This window comes from Pezoporus flaviventris, unplaced genomic scaffold (assembly GCF_033815535.1).
Source record: "Pezoporus flaviventris isolate CSIRO_AGI_PZ_B2104156 unplaced genomic scaffold, CSIRO_AGI_Pfla_v1 ptg000006l, whole genome shotgun sequence".
Lineage (NCBI taxonomy): Eukaryota > Metazoa > Chordata > Aves > Psittaciformes > Psittacidae > Pezoporus > Pezoporus flaviventris.
Genome location: NW_026892554.1, coordinates 14138919 through 14158105, shown reverse-complemented (window position 1 = coordinate 14158105; position 19187 = coordinate 14138919). Strand labels below are relative to the sequence as shown.

General features: G+C 38.6%; 1 protein-coding gene across 1 annotated transcript in view; it reads left to right on the top strand.

The window, feature by feature from the left end:
• The window catches only part of PRTG (protogenin), a 79149-nt gene that overhangs the window by 32515 nt on the left and 27447 nt on the right, over positions 1 to 19187 (top strand). The window contains exons 4-11 of the mRNA XM_061447036.1: positions 187 to 320; positions 630 to 767; positions 1929 to 2087; positions 2623 to 2782; positions 3426 to 3673; positions 7593 to 7757; positions 8815 to 9120; positions 9459 to 9647. Of these exons, the coding sequence (XP_061303020.1) occupies positions 187 to 320; positions 630 to 767; positions 1929 to 2087; positions 2623 to 2782; positions 3426 to 3673; positions 7593 to 7757; positions 8815 to 9120; positions 9459 to 9647 (1499 nt within the window). The remainder of the gene's footprint in view (positions 1 to 186; positions 321 to 629; positions 768 to 1928; positions 2088 to 2622; positions 2783 to 3425; positions 3674 to 7592; positions 7758 to 8814; positions 9121 to 9458; positions 9648 to 19187) is intronic.

The following is a 19187-nucleotide window of genomic DNA, read 5'->3' as shown; positions in this document are numbered from 1 at the left end:
GGGGGTAATGCTGCCTGTACTTCAGAAATGTGGGGAGATGAGTCATATGTAGAGAATGTTTTTGAGCCTCCAGCCTGCTGTACCCAGGTCAGTGTAGCAATGGCTGTTTGTAAATCAAGTAGTTAATTCCACGATGGTAATTGCTGGCTGAATGTTCATCTACATCTTTTTTGGTTTCTGTGACAGGATAACCGCTTTACCTACAGGAGTTCTTCAGATCTATGGTGTTGAACAGAAAGATGCTGGGAATTACCGGTGTGTTGCCACAACAATAGCCAATAGACGGAAAAGCACTGAGGCAGTGTTGAGTGTCATTCCAGGTACTGACCATTTTTTTCAGTGGCATTAGATTCTTTTTTACATTACAGCAAAAACACTTACATGCATTAAAGAGCTGTTACTGACCTCTGAACCACTTGCCCAAATAATAATTTTGCTTGTGTGTGTCTTCTGGCTAAAATATTGTTCAGTGTAAGTTTCCACAGTTACTGAAATTAGGCTTTAGTGTGAATTTAATTTTAAGCATCCTTTAAAAAAAGTCATGTTTTATTTCATGTTTAATTGAGTTTTTGTTTATTGTTCTCACTTTCTTTGATTTTATTTTTAATTATTTTTCCCACATTCCGAAGCCTCAGACTTGAAGCCTTTTCACAAGCCATCTATAATAGCTGGTCCTCAAAACATTACAGCATCTCTTCATCAAGCTGTCATACTGGAGTGTGTAGCCACAGGGAATCCAAAGCCAATCATCTCATGGAGCCGGTTAGGTAAGTCTTAAAATTACAGCATATGACCTTCAGTCTGTGAAGCGGAAGTAAAACTGGAAAGAAAGGATTTCAGCAATTAGGTGACAGTTCTGAGGCTTCATGTAGTAGGTAACGATTAGCAGGTTAGGGTAGGATAAGTGAAACACTCTCAGTTGTATACTTCATACTGCTGTTAAGAAGCCCTGAGGTTTTCTGAGGCGTTGGACTCTGAGCTTCTGCTGTCAATCCGGCACTGCCCCCAGCACAGTGTGTGGATAATGCTGGGTAGGGTGGTGACCACCAGGGATCTGTGACTTGGAGTAGAATCAGTGGTGGGTTAGGGCAGGCTGGAGTGATTGCATCCTATGAAGCAATCCTATAAATGCTTTTCCTCTTCTTCATAGAAGCACCGTGTGAGTGTGATTTGGACCTTGTGTTAATGGGCAGTTTGGACTATGAATAGGTATTGTCAAACCCTGAGTAGTCTGCCTGGAAGGGGAGAGGAGAAGGAATGCAGTAAGAATAATAACATTCATTAGTGCATCACATTTTTCCATGAAAACTACCTCTGTTTTTATTCTGACGTGTACCTAAATGTGAAAGTCAGGACTGTACCTGTAAAAGCAAATAATGAAAAGTTTTCCCACGTTTTTATTTCTGAAAGTGGGAGAAATAAAGATATCTTTTGTGGTTGATTCAGTGACTCTTACAGACAAAAAAGCAGGAAAAAGGTTATGTAACAGTCATAGAGCATTTACTGTGAAAATAGAAGAAAATACATGGTAAGCAAATATACTAATTTTATCCCCAGCATAGTAGAAGAAGATAGATGATCCCTGTTTGTAAGGATGATGAGGATGTTGGTAGTGACAATCTGAATCACAATGTAAGGCAACTGGAGAGGGTAACTGGGAAAATGGTATTATTTTTTAGCTGTGATGGTGAATGCCAGATATAAACCATTTATCAAGCGGTGAGACCCAAGCATCTGAATGTTCAGATAATTGAAGAGCGAAGCAGATGCGAAATGGAAACCTCTGAAGGCTCATCTGTGATTTCCCTTTCTCTTTTGACTTTGAAACTCAGATCTATGCCATTACTGCCCAGGCAAGCCTATTTAGATAAGTTATTTAGATACATTGAACAGCCTTGTAATCACACTTTTCCCACTCTCTCAAATAGACCATAAGTCCATTGACGTCTTCAATACCCGTGTCCTTGGAAATGGGAACCTCATGATTTCTGATGTCAAGGTGCAGCATGCAGGTGTCTATGTTTGTCGAGCCACTATTCCAGGCACACGGAACTTCACGGTAGCAATGGCAACTCTCACTGTGCTGGGTGAGCCTGCTTTGACTTCTACAGTGTTTATTAACATCTTGTGTGTGTCTTGAGCTCTGCTGTGTACTGGGTTGAATTCTTATCTCAAACATCAAGGGCTGTAGGGAGACTGCAGAGATAAAACAGATCACCGAACTCTGGCTGCCGCCTTCTGTCTCTTGACTTAGATGAGGAGTGTCAGATACTCATAAACTATCAGTTCAGTTGCACTGGGAAATACTCAGGTGCAGTGTTGGCTCTGGGAAGAGAGAAATGAATTCTATAACAAAGTACAAATATGTAATATATGTATGCTTTATGGGCAGTATGTTGTAGGCTGGAGTTTGATTTGCTTTTATTCATAAAATGTGTGGAAATGCTGCAGATAGTGCAGACCTTTAAACAAATGTGCTTTGCCTTCTACATGGGTATGTGTGTATCTGGGTGATCTGAGGAGAGGGGTTTGTGTGTGGAAAATTCATTATTGTTCTGGCTGTCCTTGCATTTGTGGGGGCTTGATTTTTATGTTCTTTTTTCCCTTATTACTTGTCTGTAGCTCCACCTTCATTTGTGGAATGGCCAGAAAGTTTAACAAGGCCTAGAGCTGGTACTGCTCGTTTTGCTTGTCAGGCAGAAGGAAATCCTGCCCCAAAAATTTCATGGTTAAAAAATGGAAGGAGAATACACTCCAATGGTAGAATAAAAATGTACAACAGGTAAGATTACAATTGCTGTATGAGAACTGCACTAATGATGTGCTACCAAACGATGAAATTCCAGTAACTAAATGTAGCCAAGCAAGACTCAGGTAAATATGAAATTGGACATTGAATGTGGTTATGGTGTAGTTGTGGGCATTTCCTTGGCAGAAGGAATGCAGATTAGTAAATACCTAAAATCCTCTGCAAAGCTTTTGTGATCTCTGCCTTAAATGACAGGATGGGAGAATGGGTGGACCTGAAGAGTTTTACCACAGAGTTGTTCTGGATTTACAGTAGTATAGTAGAGACAAGAATCTTGCTAGTTGTTTGAAGCTCCATTTTACTACTTCTGTAGAATGAGCAGCTCATATTAAGGAGTTGATTAAAAAATGACAGCCCCTTTGCAGGTGGGGAATAGTTTTATGGGTTTGTTTTCACTGTGCCTGGCTTTGCATAAGCATGTCAGGTTTTGAGGAACACTTCAAGTTGCTAAATTTCATAACTGCACATACATGTCTAATAGAAAAGTTTGTGGCATGTAAGACAATTATACTAAACTCATGAAGCAGAGGCAAACATAACTGTTGTTGCATTATGTAGAGCTAAGTTTATCCAAGATGTGAGATTTTTTTTCCCTTTTTCTTCTTTTTGGATTCAGTAAATTGGTGATAAACCAGATCATTCCTGAAGATGATGCCATTTATCAGTGCATGGCTGAGAACAGCCAGGGATCTATTCTCTCCAGGGCCAGGCTTACTGTAGTTATGTCAGAAGACAGACCCAGTGCACCTTACAATGTCCATGCTGAAACGATGTCCAGCTCAGCAATCCTGCTAGCATGGGAGAGGCCACTGTACAATTCCGACAAAGTGATTGCATACTCGGTGCATTACATGAAAGCAGAAGGTAAGCAGTTTGATTTAAATGCTGTTTCACTGCACGTGTAGTAAGAGTGTGAATGTCTGTGCAGAGACTCCAGTTTGAATGGTTCGTAACAAGGGCTGCACCAGAGCATGCCAGCATATAAATGCATATTGTAATCAACAGGCATGTTTGGGAAAAAATGCTTTTGCCACATCATCTCATTTGTGGGACTGAGTGTTCTTTCCACTCACCCTTGTCTGATCACTCAGGTGAGCAGATTTTGAAGTTAGGGAGGGATTTCAAAACTGGGGCCTCAATACTGCTACCTCTGTTTCACTCGGTCCTCAGCAGGAGCTTCTGCCTACTCTCTCCTCTGTGTATGCTTGGCAGAAAAAGAGAGCATACATCAGAATCCTAGAGGTTTACAGAGTGAACTGCTCACCAGAGACAGCTCTTTTGTCTAGATTCCTGATTTATTCTGACTTTACTGTCTTTTGTCTATTTTGAGGTAGAATAATTGATACTTTATTGACTTAACTATCTTCTCTTAAAACATATATTGGCTGAAGGTAAAAATCTGCTCTCCTTTCATCCTGTGGTATCCTATAATGAAAAATGTATTCTTAAACTTTAAAATACACTGAAATAGCCAGGGAAGGTTTATTCTAGTCTCTGAAATTATATATGAATTCCTATATAAAGGGGAATGGATAGTTGGACTAAAAATGAGTAACTTGGCATTTTAAAATCCATTAGTATTATTTAATTGCTTTAACCTAAGGTAATCTTTAAGGTGGTAGAATACAGGCATTTTTCATAAGCAGGAGAAGTGATTTCCAAATGACTCAAATTTTTTAGGTGCATGGGTTAAACTGAGCTGTGATTCTGCTCTGTTTTCTAGGAGCGATTTCTTTTTCACTTCTATTCAGTAAGTGGTTTACTCAAGAGCAGGACTGCAGATGCTCAGTTCTGTGTAGAATACCAGTCTGCCATCTGCTAAGCAGAGGACAGGAAGGACAGCTTAATTACTCTAATACTGCTGCAGGAATAGCTGCCTTTGCTTTGGCAAGTGGGATATTTCAGGACACAAGAGAATTTTGTCTGAAGGAAAGGAAGGAAAGAGTTTTAAAAGATAATGAGGACAAGAGGTGTGGGAAATTACCTCCCATGCTTTCAGGCACTGATGTATTGTGCTCACAACCCCATCTTAAAGCTAATATGAGTAAAGTCACACTAGATAAGTTATCTGGGTAATTGTATGTCTGGTGCCTGTGTAGAGAGCAGAGAGCTGGTAACTTGAAAGAAAACTGGGAAACTGTCCTTAGGGAAGTGTGTATCTGTGCAGGAAATACTTTTGCACAGTCATGAAAGGAGGTATCTTCTGTAGTGTGTTTTCTGCAGAATCATTTTGCAATCCCTGCTATTTGCTTGCTTATCCAAAGGTTACATCTTGTGAAATGAGATTGTAGCTTGTCCTGGTTTAAAAACCAAAACAAACTCCAAACAAAAGCAACCAACAAACAAAACCCGCTGGTTTACTGGAACTTGCTTTCTCATTTTTTTAATCTTTCCCCATTGTCTCTTGATAATTACTTTATTTGATATAATGCTGTTGTGCATCCTTTTGAATTAGAGAGAAATCCACACAGGGAGAGCGGGGAGGACTGTGGTAAGAGGAGTAATTACAGTGGTGAGAATCAAAATGTAGGTGATCTGTATGCATTTTTGCTTTGGTAACATGATTTGGTAGTTGCAGAAGGTCCACATCAGGACATAAAAACACTTTTGTTTCATTTAGTGGACAAAATGTTGAGTTTCAAAGGCTAATGGCCTGCACTTCTGTAAAAAGAATTGCTTTCTAAGTGATAGTCTGTAAACCCTTCTGAGGATATTGCCTATATATCAGAGGCATTATTAAAACCCTAGAAGATGCCTTTGTGAGGAGGTATCACATCAGCCATTTCTTTAAGGTAAATTTAGAAGCAACTCTATTTAAGGAAATGCAGATTAAATATAAAGGAAAATCTTTGGATGACATTCACACCATACCAGGCCATAGAGGTGCTAACATTCACTGTTGACACTGTCAACACCTTATTTACCCTGTATGAATTCTGTATAATTATGTACTAGTGTAAATAGTTTGTATGAATGAAGGAATTGATTTTGTTATTCCTTTCAGCATGTCTTTGCCCCCTCTGCCCTCACACTCTCTTTCAGACCCTAATGAAAATTAAAAATCCTTAGATGCATCAGATTTAACTGGAGTGCATCTTACTTACATAAAGCTTTTCATGTGTAACTTTTTACTTTATACATTGATATTCATATATTGCTCTCTTCTTTTAGCTGGGAACCACATTTGTCAGTGTGAGTAGAGAGCATTTAATTGCAAAAGAAAAACATAAATAGTACTGCTGTTTGTGATTCCATAAGCTTTAAACAGAAAGGAAGACTGGATAATACACTGGTCATATATAGTTTTATAGTTTTGTTTTCTTTTCCTGTAGACTTCACAATGTGGTAGGTACTTTGAATACAAAAGATCATTTAATCGTTTAATTTCACAACTCGGGTATTCTGATGTTTCACTGTAAAAACAGGTTCAGGTCCTCTTTCCTATTAATAAAAAAAAAAGGTTAGTGTTTTAATCAAGTTAGTTGTAGGAACCAACAGGTGTGGGTTTTGTGGTTTTGTTTTTTGTTTCTTTAAGCAGAATATTTTACATTCAAATCGGGGTCAGAGTAGCAAGAAGAAAAAGGGTCTGATGAGTGTGCATGTTGGAGTGTGTTAATTCCTTGTTAGTGATTTATAAAAGGCACAAAGGGAACGCTGATTGTGGTGGAAGGCAGGCCTTGTTCTCTATTATGGCTGTTTCATTAGGGCCTCTGCATGAGGCCTAGCAATCCATTCAATGAGAGAACAAGTTCTTTTAATTTGAGCTCAAGGATCTTGTTTAGCAGGTCAGAAATCGTGCCTTGCAATTCCTAATTAACAAGCCATTAACTAGTCTGTTGTGAGATGCTCATAATCTTGTCTTATTAAAATGCTATCAAGTTAATTCATAGATGTGGGAAAACTTAATGGTGGAATTTGCCTTTCGTTTTGTTTATAAATTCAGTTGTGAAGAGGAGGAGCTGGCTCTTTAAGAGGTTTGATTAAGTTGACATGCACTTGGTGTGAATTGTTCGTTAACACAGCAGCTTTCACCACACTTACTCTGCTTATAGCCTTCTTCTATAGGAATAAAGCCCAACAAAGACAAGGACTGCTGCATGCATTGCTATGCATATTTTAATGTGAATTGCTGACTTTTTTTTTTTATTTTAAATTTTTAACAATTCACTATGAGCCAAACATTTGTGAAGCTCATTTTGGTCTGTTCTTATTGGCCTTTCTCCAAATTAAAGAAAAAAAGGCATCAATCAAATGTAATAGAATTCACAGGGCTAAAATGAGGTCCTTTTGCTGAAGAAATTCTTTCTGTTTGTTTCTTTTTGGGGGTGGTGGGGGGGGTGGTGTTGTTTTTTCTGATGGAGTTAGAGCCCTCACATTCCTCAGAGTCTGCTATAGAAAGGCCCTGTAAATAGGTTTTGGATAAAACCTCCCTGACTCTAAACAAATAGATTTAGAAGCTTGGTATGAATGATAAGGCTATTAGGGCTTGTCTGTTGTGTTACTGTACATTGGGAACAGTTTGTTGTGACTAATTCTAAATAGGGTTTAGAATTGCATTCATCATCCCTTATTCAGGAAAATGCTGAAACACCATAATCTACGCTGCAGCAAGACACAGTTACTTCTGTGCATAAAAGAGCTTTTACTTAGTAGGATTGAAAACACAGAGGTAGGCTGGGGAAGAACATGAAATAACTTCGTAGGATCTAAAAGTTAAGATACTGCGATGTTTAGGGATTGACAGGAATTTTTGTTTGTCTAACTCTTGGTTTCTTTATGTCAGGTTTAAATAATGAAGAGTACCAAGTGGTCATTGGAAATGATACAACCCATTACATTATTGATGACTTGGAACCAGCCAGCAATTACACCTTCTATATTGTAGCTTATATGCCTCTGGGAGCCAGTCAGATGTCAGATCATGTGACTCAGCACACCCTTGAAGATGGTAAGACAAATATCACTGATTTAGCTGAACATTTTTATTTGCACTGTGTAGAAATGCACAATCCAGTGCTAGCAGCTCTTGAGGATCCCAAATTTCCATTGATGTCAGTGAAAATTCAGGATATGCACAATGTAAGACTGAGCCAGCTGATGAAAGGAATGAGAGTAAAGAAAAGTAAAGTAACGTTGCAACAGGCAACATTGTATATTACACAGTGTCGTTATCTGCTTTGAAAGACATTTCATTAAATTATGTAGATAACTCCTAGATTTTTTAAGAATTCCCTTAGAGTTGAGAATTTGATGATACCCTGAGACTTAGTCTCTATGACGCTGTCTTGGGAATCTGAAATATGAATCAAACTGCACATCCACTGCATCTTTTGCAAATTTTGGAGGAAAATTTGAAATAAAAATTTGCTATGCCAAAAAAAAACTTTTTTCTTTTTTTCTTCTTTTTTTTTTGTCTACCTGCTTGTAAGTAGCGTCGCAATTTCAGAAAAGGCCCTACTTTTGTGCAGTGATTTAACAATCTGAACATCATGATGGCAACAAACTGTTTGGTATAGTTCATTAGAACTGATAAATAAATTCTGACAGGGTTAAGCTTTGGCAGCATGGAACATTGCCAGTTCCAGTTGTCTGCCTGTCTCTTGTCCAGGAGTTACTACCCTAATTACACAGTGCGGTAGAAGAAAACACACACTGAGAATTCAACAGTGCAGGTTGCTGTCTGGACTCTCAGTTTAAGCTGCTGCATCTAACCTTGACAGTCAGGCTGTCAGAACAGTAAGGTCCTGATTACCTTTGATTGCTGCTGACAGTAATAAGAAAACATTGAAGACCTCATGGAAAGGAGCTTGCTAAGGCTATACTGCATACAGAAGGTGAGAAGTATGAGCAGTGTCAAGTTATTCTTAAAATAAACAAGAATTTACGAAACTTCTTGGATTATTTACTCTTACATTATTGGTATCTCATCATAGACTAAGCTTTCAGATGAGAGCTTTCCATCTCTCTTTTCCCTGAGCTCAAAAACTTTGTCTTTTCCTTTTTAGTTCCCTTGAGAGCTCCTGAAATAAGTTTGACAAGCAGGAGTCCTACAGATATTCTCATCTCCTGGCTGCCAATTCCTGCAAAATATAGGAGAGGTCAGGTGGTCCTGTACCGTCTGTCTTTCCGTCTCAGCACAGAGACCAAAGTTCAAGTCCTGGAGCTTCCAGGGACTTCAGATGAGTATCTGCTTGAAGGCCTGAGGCCTGACAGTGTGTACTTGGTTCGTATCACTGCTGCAACAAGGATTGGCTGGGGAGAGGCATCTTTATGGACTTCCCACCGGACTCCCAAAGCTACAAGTGTGAAAGGTAATTCTTAGTGTTACCAGCTTCGATTTTTTTTTCACCAGGTAGTGCCAGTACTGACTATCTTTGGTGTGTTTTCATTTTTCTTTGAAAGTAACTACCTTTTAGTTTATTTATTTATTACTTATTAATTATTATTACATTAAAAAAATTCAATTCTAATTTATCCTGAATTACATTGTTAGATTAGCTTTATAGGGAGCCAGACATAATAAAGAAATAATTATGAACACACAGATGAGCTAGAATCAAAGTCTAGAGTGAACTTTGGGCACCCAGATTTTAATGTGAAAATTAGTTTCTAGAATGTAAGAATGTTATATATATTTCTCTAAAACCAGCACCAAAGTCTCCTGAGCTGCGTTTGGAGCCGATGAACTGTACCACTATTACAGTGCAGTGGCAGCAGGACTCTGAGGACACTGCAGCTATTCAAGGGTACAAGCTGTATTACAAGGAAGAAGGCCAACAGGAGAATGGACCAATTCTGTTGGATGCCAGTGATCTTGAGTATACTGTCAGTGGTTTAGGTGAGTATGTAAAATATTACTTACCTATTCTGGAAGACAGTGAAGTCAAAGACATCTTTGAGAGCTTAAATCATTGAATCTGAGGCAACAACTTTTAGGTTTGGCCATCTATTCTCCCAGCAATAAGCTTTGCAAGCTTGATTTACACAGCTGAAGGAATAATCCTCTCCCAAAATGTGTCACACAACACGTAGATAACACGATCTTGTGAACCTTATGTAAGTAGGAAGAAGGACACCCGATTACTTATCACAAGGTACAGAACTTACAGTTAGTAATTGCTAATAAATGACGTCTTTTACTTTTCAGATTAATATGCATTTTTTTCAGCTTTTGTGTAGTTATGCCTGATCTAGTAACAGTGAAATATTAATGCCAACTACCAAAGTTTTTTGCTCTGGTATTGCTAGCCTATTTGTCTGTTATTTGTAGCCTTTGTCATAGCTGTACTACACAACGAGCAGTGCTTGCTCACCATAGTAGCAAATAACCCTTGTGCATGTTATTATCTTATTAATACTTTTAAGGAGCACTGGTAAATATTTGTAGGACTGAGCACAAAGTTTAGGGAACAAAACTTGCCAAGTCCTATTGGAGTCTTTCTGCTGATCACCTGACTCTCTTTACTCCTATAGCTCTTGCTATGGGAGGAAACATAACACACATTACAGATGTGTTGGTATCATCCCTAAGTAGCAGATGCTTCTGTAAACATATGTAACTGAGAATTTCTTTCATAAAAAGATGTCATCTATAATGTGATTAGCAAAAGTAATGTAGGACTGGACACTTCGTGTTTGAGGTGTGTGGAGACAGTTTATTTAAGGGCAGTGTGGAGAATTAATCTTGACTAAACTATCAGAATTGACCTGCAGCCTTACCTAGGTTACATGGCCTCTTGACCATGCTTAGATATTTGCATCTGCTGCATACAGTGGAGATACTGTTTTAAGGGAGATTTGAAGAGAGCATTCTGGTGTGTTAGGTGCGCAACTGACTGTCCGTGACCCTTTCTAGCCACAGCATCTGCCAGCAGCTGACTGTTTAACAGAGCTGTGAGACAAAAGAGCAGCGGGTTGAAAGGATGTGGTGTCTCAATGTCCTGGAACAGAAATAAATTTTTTTTTTGCTTCTCGTTATGCAGTTACAAAGCAGTAATTTCAGACATGCAATTTTATTAATTGTGTGATCTACATAATATGGATTTTCTCAGGACACTAACTCTCCTCAGATTAAAATCTCATTTTACAGAATGATGTTAATCTAAGTAATTTTGACCATTTAAAATATTACTTATTAGGAAGTGATCCTACCTGGTAGAATTTGATACAAAACAAGGCAAGTCACAGCTCTAGGTTTTGTGACTATGGTGAACTGAGTCTTCATGAGCTGGATGGAGGCTTTGAGGACTAATGTTCTGTCATCCATTTGCCTCTCCTGAGGACACTAAACTACTGATTTATTGGCAGCCTCTTTAAAATAAATGTCTTCATTATGAGCTACAGGAATTAGTAAAATACTGCAAGTGTGACACATGAAGGAGAAAGGGATGCTTTAAGATTCTTGGTTTCATGTGTGTTGTATAACATGGTCAAACAAAAAAGTTATTCCTAATTTAGAAGAATATGCTAATAGTATTAGGTGCTTCCCAGTGGTAAAGATGGAGTAGTTTCCAAACAGTCCCTCTTCATGTCTTAGTTTGTCATGACCTAAGGCTGCTCTACCATTTCCTGTTCTCTTGCACAGTTAATAAACTGCAGATAGAGTTGTAGTGACATTTGGAGCATGTCAATACGTCTCCCCATGGAACTTTCTGTAGATGTTGGTACAACTGCCGGTTGTCCGAAATCTGTGCACTTAGACAAGACGCTTCACTTACTCTGTGGCAATTGAAGTGCATCACAAAATCAGAATTTGTAACATTCTCTAATCAAACAGAACATTAGCACTGATGATATAAGCACTGTTGATTGCATTGATTGTTGATAGCATTGATATAACTACTGTAAAAGATTTGAGATGTCTACAGGGCTCTTGATGGAGGCACAGGTGTGAGAAGTAAAGCAGAATCAGCAATGCTAGTGTAAAATAGGTTACAGTGATTAAACATGAAATACAGCAATGTGAATATTATATTGAATGTTTTGATATCTTGGTTCCTGTGTTGCTTTTTGAAAACTGACCTCTTACTCCAGTGTAAGTCTACCCAGTTACTTCTGTGTAATTTTAAACTGGATCTTTAGCATGATAGTCACCATATAAATAGAATTAAATGATCTGATCAGTCAGAGCTACCGTTTTCAAAATAAATATCCACAGTTTCACATAGACATTTGTTTGTGTTAAAGGTCTTGGCATTTATTTTTCAAAAACAGGCCGTTTCCTAGTCCAGTGTAAAATTCCACTATTACTTGAATTTGCCACCGGAGCAGACCCTTGGGTGCATACCATGCATTTTTGCCTCTATTTTTAATTCCTTCTTTGCTTCCTCCTGCTTTAGAAAACTTTCCCTAACAGAAAGTCTTTCATTGTGGCACTTGATGAGTCTGCTGGTACAGTTTCTGTTTCTCTAATGGTTCAAAATACATGTGTTTAGAAGTTGAAGTGAATTTTGTTGGTAAGAGTTTGTTTGGAAGCCTTCTTGCTGTCTAGCAGGAGAGGGATTGGCAAAGTTCGCAGGTTAAAACAAAATACGTGTCCAGAGAAGCTCATCTCCCATTTAAATGTCTTCAAATTATTTTTTTGAAAGACTATTTTAAGCACGTGCTTTTGCATCTTCGCCTCAACACTGTTGGTACTCACTATTGTGCTAGGTGGACTGTTGGCCTGTCACAGCTCACTGTGATTGCGGCTATATGCCTGTACAAGAAGGGCAGTGACTCAGAGGAACCCGTTTTAACCTTATCTGGTTTATTGGAGTTAGGAACTCTTTATAACTATGTTGAAGGCTGATAGATATCTCATCCTGGAACCTACCTCTAGTAAGCAAACTGAAGAAAGCATGGTCAGTTACTATGCTGTAATGCAAGAGTGCTATTACTCAAGGCTGCCTGGAAGTCTCCCTCTCTGAGGTTTTTATTATTTTTCAGTTCTTACCATGCTAGAAATGAATTTGAGTGTCACTGGTGATGGGGGAGTGCAACACGTTCTTGTGCCATTAATGCGTTCTACGGTTAGAGGGAGGAAGGAAAGCAAGAATTCACTCTGCTAATTCATTCTTCTATAGTTGCTGTCTCAGACCTGTCCCACCACGAGTGGTGGTAGCTACAGTGAAGGTTTCGGAAAGTTGCACTTCGGTGACAAGACTAACTTAGAGACTCACACAAACCCCTGAGGCAAGAAGGTTGTGGCAGAGAGGTGCTCTTTTGTTTCTGTTGCATACAAGATGATGTCACAGTAAATAACCCTTTTCAGGCAGACACCTTAGGGCATGGATAAACTGGTCTGTTAGCTTTGGTGGAAATGCCTTGAGCATGGGAGCCCACACAGCTTAGCCTTTCCTGGGTGAAGGCCCTCCCCAGGACAGCCTGCAGGGAGGAGTGTCCTGCCCTGGGAGCTGTGGGAGCACTGCTGGCTCCCCAGAGCCTGCAAGACACTGGGCAGAAGCTGCCAAGTGATTTGATGGCCATGAAATGGAGTGTATCTGCTTTAAAAACATACATAAAATAGTTTGTGATTCCTGAGGCTTGGCGAGACTGCAGCTCGCTCTCTGTGATAGCTGCTTCTGTGCTAACTGGCATCATCCGAGCTGCGTAACATGAGGGGCACCACAACCCCTTGCTGCTTCTTCTGGTACTCCAGTTTCACGTTACCTGGTAGCATTTTCCCCTGCCTCAGTTGGAAAAATAATTGGATTGCCAGATTCATTTGTGGGATTTACTCCAAAAATTTGGTCTTAATCAGAAAATCTTCCCTGCCTGAAAGCTCTTTAATGTCTTATCTCTTTCCAGTTACTCTCTTTACAGAGGGGAAATAAGGGAAGGTGCATTTTCTGTGCCCTCCTTGACTTGGGCAGAATTTCCAAGTCAAGAATCTGGCAAAGTGTAAATGACACAAAGACACGTTTTGTTGACCCTGCATGGCACTCTCCTCTGAAAAGGGGGCTTGTGCTGAAGAATTAGCCAACTACCTACACTTAGCATTCCCCCAGAGACCTGGCCTTCAGTTGTTTAATTTCCCCTAGATCTATTTATGTCGTGTTACAACCATGATTATAGCTAAGCTTTAATCCAGGTCAACAGAGATGACAGGGTCAATCTACAGTCTATAGAAATTGAGTGAAGGTGTGTGAGAAGAGTCAGTGCAAAGAATTTCTCCTATTAAAGTGCCTTATGCATGTCACCTAAGATTCTCTTGTAATGAGTCTGTAAGAGTGATTATGAAGTTTTGTAAAGCAGTTGATGTGATGGTCAGACATCACATGGTTTTGTTTGCACCGTACTGCAGGTGGATGTGCTAGCAAAATGTAAATTAAAAACCATAATGGCATCTTGACAGCTTTGACATCTTGTTATGAACCGCAAATACTGTGATATAGAGGAATACTGTAAGAGCATTACGTATGTTAATGGAGTGTTTTCTGATAGGTAGGGTTATAATTTCAGTTTTATCCCAGGTTTTGTTGGTGCCAAAATAATCTCACATACTTGTATCTAAAAATTCCAGGGTATCCAAAATTGGGGATGTGGGAATTGATACTTTTTTTTGGTTATAAGTTACTATGGAAGCTTAGCTTGGGATTCCCATACAAATTCAAGGAGCCAGTCATCCCTACAGTTTCCTGAAATGATGTGAAACAAATACAGGTCTTCTCTTTCAACACTTTTCTTTTTGTTTCATAGTTAACTGTTCTCAAATAGCATTTAATGAAATATCATCTAGTATTAGATATACAATTTCTGCTTAGATATATCAGACATTCACAGTTAAATGTTGATTTGAACAAACTATGCAGCTCTGTCTAAAAAAAAAAATCAGAAATTACTTTATTTTTTAATAAAGCTCAGTTTTCTTGCTTGGAACACCAGATGGTAGCACTGTGAGCTGTATATACTGTAGCCATTATATTTACATTGTTACATAGTGAAAAGTGTCTAATAGCTCGGTAGGTGACCAGGACAAATATTATCATTTATATCCACTGTTTACAGCTGGGTCACTCTAGTGTTTACTCGCGCTGATTATATCCTTAAACTAAACCTCTTATCTGTCAGTTCTCCTGATTGTGTGTAACAGGCTTGCTACTACTACTTATTAGCTAAAACATAAGGGATTTGCTGAGAGAGTGGGGGAGGAATTAACAAATACATATTGCCATATTGCACAGTAATAAACCCAAAAGCCCTAGAAGTAGACTGGGCACGTTTGAAAGCAACCTCTTCCTCAGCTAACTGTGACCTCTTTCTCTTTCGCAGACATGGCGGTTTATGTATATTTGTACTTAACAGACCCGAGCTCTTGCGTAGTTTGGCATGATAGTGTGCTTCTAGTACATGTCAATAAACAAGAGACACACATTCCTTACTTTCTAGTCATGAAAGGCAAGACCTGTCACCACCCTAAATGAGCCTGTCTTCCAACTGCAGATGTGGCAAATCTGCATATAATTTTTTTCCCTTGTTTTTTTATCTTTCGGGATTTAAAAGGGGAGATGGAGAAACCCCCATAGATTAAAAGAGAGAAGGGAAGGGGCTTTATTACCCTGTATTTTTTTTTTACCTGCAAAAAAAAGCTTTGACAAGCTTTTACCTCTTTTATATCAGGAACCATATTGCATTTTAAAGGCTGTAAGTGTAAATAGAGCTCAAACTGGGTTTTGTTCTGGTTTGTGGTTGTAATTTACAATGTCACATCATGTTTTGTTTCAAATACTTGTCGGTGCTAGTAACTTCTCTAGATATATTTGTAGCAGAAAGCTTCTTTTAGATTCAGATTTATTGTTCTTGCTTGTGCAAGAACTAGGTTGGATGGCAGAGGCAAAGAAAGAATCAAACCTCTGCCTTATGCAGTGTTTCTGATTATGTTCTTGTTGGTCCATGTGCAGCTTAGCATGTACAAGGACGAGCCAGTGGGGAATATCAGGAGGTTGCAGAGCACAAATAGACTGACATGAGCACAGATAGACTGACATGAGGTGACCAAATGAACTAATGGGCAGAGTTACCCACTTGGTTCATTTCTCCCTTATGGAAGAAAAATACTACGTTGCTCTGTTCAGCTGAAAAATTGATTCGCTCAGGTTGTAAATTGAATTCTTACTGAACAAAACTGAAGCTCGTGTTTAACTATGCGGCCCTTTGTTGGAGCGCGTTGGCATGGCATCCATTACAACAACTGTCTTTGGCTCAGCTTTATTTAAGCACTCTTACACACGACTGAGTGGGAATCCTAGATAAATATCAGCTTGTTCTGAGCAGATTTGCTGAGGAGAGGCCTGTTAACTATCAGCTGCTAATGCCACATACTTATTATGCAGCTCAAGTGCCACATCTCTAAAAATGTAGTGCCTTCCTATGTAGTTCTGCCATTATTTCTCTTGCACTGTGCAGTATTGCAGTTTTGTGTCATAATAAACTTTTGCTCTTAAAAAAACCCAAAAGAGTTACTTTGCATGTGTTTTTTCTGACAGCATTTAAGTTTGCCTCTGTTAAGGAAATTGGACTTATCAAATAGTTTTAAATCACAGCACTGTTACTTCTGCCCATGTTTTAGTTTTTGAAAGTAAATGTTATTTTTGTACAGTTCATTTGTAATGAAAAACTTTAGTTAACATTAAATGGTTTTGTCAATTTTAAATTTCACCATCAAGCCTCTCAGTAGGTTACTGATTTAGCCAGTAATCAAATTCTGTAGGCACTAGAATACTGGAATCTTAACATCTGCATTAGCAGCATAACTGGTTTTGGTGTTGATTAAAATGTTACATATGACAGACAGAGGAATCTCTAGGCTTTCTTTGAATTAACTGCAGAGTCATGAAATGGCTCTAAAATTCATAGAAAATTATTCATTTGCTTACCTGCTAAGCACTTAATCCTGGGCCAGAAAGAAGTATTCTTGCTCTCTTAGTTGAGATCTTTCAGAAACAGGTAGATTGTGTGTTGGAAGAATTGCCTAATATATTTTTATGTAACCTTCTGGAGCAAGCTCTCTGAACTGTTTCAGTTTGAGCCCATTTATCTGGGAAAATAGTCCTGAGATCCTCATTTAAACGTGCCTTGACTTTTGCAGTAATTCATTTTAACTTCCCAAGCTTGTGGGTCTTTAAAGGGGTGAGAGAGAAGATACCCAAGTGCAGAATAAAGATTGAATATACTGTACTTCAACAGACAAAATAGAGTGCTAAGACCAGTTAAGCCTGCCGCTCTAAAGAGATAGCGGGAGCTGTCAGGATGAGGGAATTTTCATTATTTCATAGGACAATGCCTTTTAGCAATATTAAAGATAAAATGCAAAGATACAGGCTTTACTAAAGTGATGGGAAAGATTGTGTTCCATGGGCCCACTCCAGTAGCACAGAGGGTTGTTGCATGGTTTTGAGAGACTTTCTGTCTCTTTATCAGCGGTCCCCATAACCGAGTTGGATGCAGTTGTTTCTCTCAGGACACCAGACTAACTGTGTCATAACTTGAAGAACTGGAATCAAGTGTGCTGCAAAGCCTTGGAAATAGCAGGGAGAGATTTTTTGTACTCTGGCAGTCAAGCAAAATGTGTTGTCTTGAAAGTATTTAAAGGTAAAATTTTCAGTGGTGGGAAAGTGATAAGAATCTTGCAGGAAATGCTCTCTGCTGCTCTGTGTTCTTGAGGTAGGAATTCCACCGTTTAAAGCTAAAGCTGTGTGGGAATTCAGTTGGGAAATTGTGTCATGTTGATTGAGGAACAGTTAGGATGTATGCAAATAGTGTTCCATTGTTCGTTTGTGGAGCTGAAGGTTAAAATTCACTTCATGAAAAGGATGTATTGATCATTCCTTACATTGAGAAAGTTGTAAATTATTTTAAATAAAGCCCCTTGAAGTTGCTTTTGAAATGCACCTAAGTATTACAATGAATATGTAATAGCATGCATTTTAGTAGCTGTAATATAAAAGTGACCAATAAATAAAGACTAATTTATTGGAAGTGGAAATTAAGTGCGCACCCCTGTTTAAAAAGAAAAAAGAGTGAGCAGTTAGCAGTGTCAGGAATGACCAGATCATTACTCAGTTTTCTTAAATAAAACAAAATAAGCTGGACAAAAAAAACCCCAAACACCTTCTCCCAAAAGAAAACCCACCAAAAAAACCCAAACCCCACTCCAAACCAAAACCCTCAACAGCTATCTACATTCCTGCTATTGCTATGCAGCCTTTTTTAGATTTAACCAGAACTTTAAATATGGTGGTTGGGGTTGTTTTGTTTTGTTTCCTTTTTATTTTCTGAAATGAGAGGATTTGTCTCTGGGAAACAGCATTATTTAATTTGCTATTTATTAGACTTCATTAGTAAAATACTTAAGTCCTGGATTGCAAAGAAACTGCTCCTTGGAGAAAGCTTAGAGAGAACTCCTGTTATAGGAAATTAAATCAACATTGTCCATTAATCATACTGCACGTCAACCCCCCAGACCTCTCTTGATTGTTCTTGGTGAATGTGAGGAACCATTAGATGTGTGAGGTCCTTAAAGGTCTGAGTAAGTCAAAGGGGAAGAGTTTAAAAAAATGCTACCATTAGCACATGAAAGAGACTTCAGAGTGGACAGAAGAAAACATTTGCTGTACAGGGCTAGTTACATTTCTTCATTTTTCCCTGTGTTGTTTTTCTTTCTTCTTTTTTTCCCTTCCTATTATTTTATTTTCTTCCTTTGTTAAACAACAATCCAGATGTTGTGGTCAAAAACTTCATTTCTCCTGAGCTTTTTTCATTAACTTCTTTTGGGTCATGTTACCACTTGTGATAGTTGTACGGGAAAGGTAATAGTAGGGGCTCTCTGCAAATTCTGTGTTAGTGATAAGTAAAGGCACTTTCAAAGCTAAGCTAATATGTTTTCTGGTAGCTTGCCTGCCTTGAGTAACACCTTGGTTATATATTTGCCATGAAGGCATTATTGCTAACAGAAGGATTTTTCTATTTTGGGAAAAGATGCAATTGTGGAACAGCCAATATTTGTTTTCTTCAGGCTGCCTGGAGTCACACTTTTGTGGCAAACGAAAGGAGGGTCTATGGGAAGTGTGTGTGTGGGAAACAATCTTGGATTGGAAGAAGCAACTCTTGCAGTGCAACTTCTTTTGCAAACCTTTGATTTTTTTTTTTTTTTTTATTTTTCATCTGGAAAAAAAGGTTTAGGAGAAATAGGTTTTGCACAAAAAGTGTGTTTCAGCACTTACACTCACTTTCAATGTTTTTACTAGTATCATGGCTGAATATTGTACCCCAGCTCAAGCTGATTATCATTACGAAACAAAAGTACTTGTTACTGCAAATGTTTGCAGAAGCTGGGACGGGGAAGTACATTCTTGATCCTGTCTGGTAGATCAGTTAAAGGTTTGAGTTTTGTGTCTCT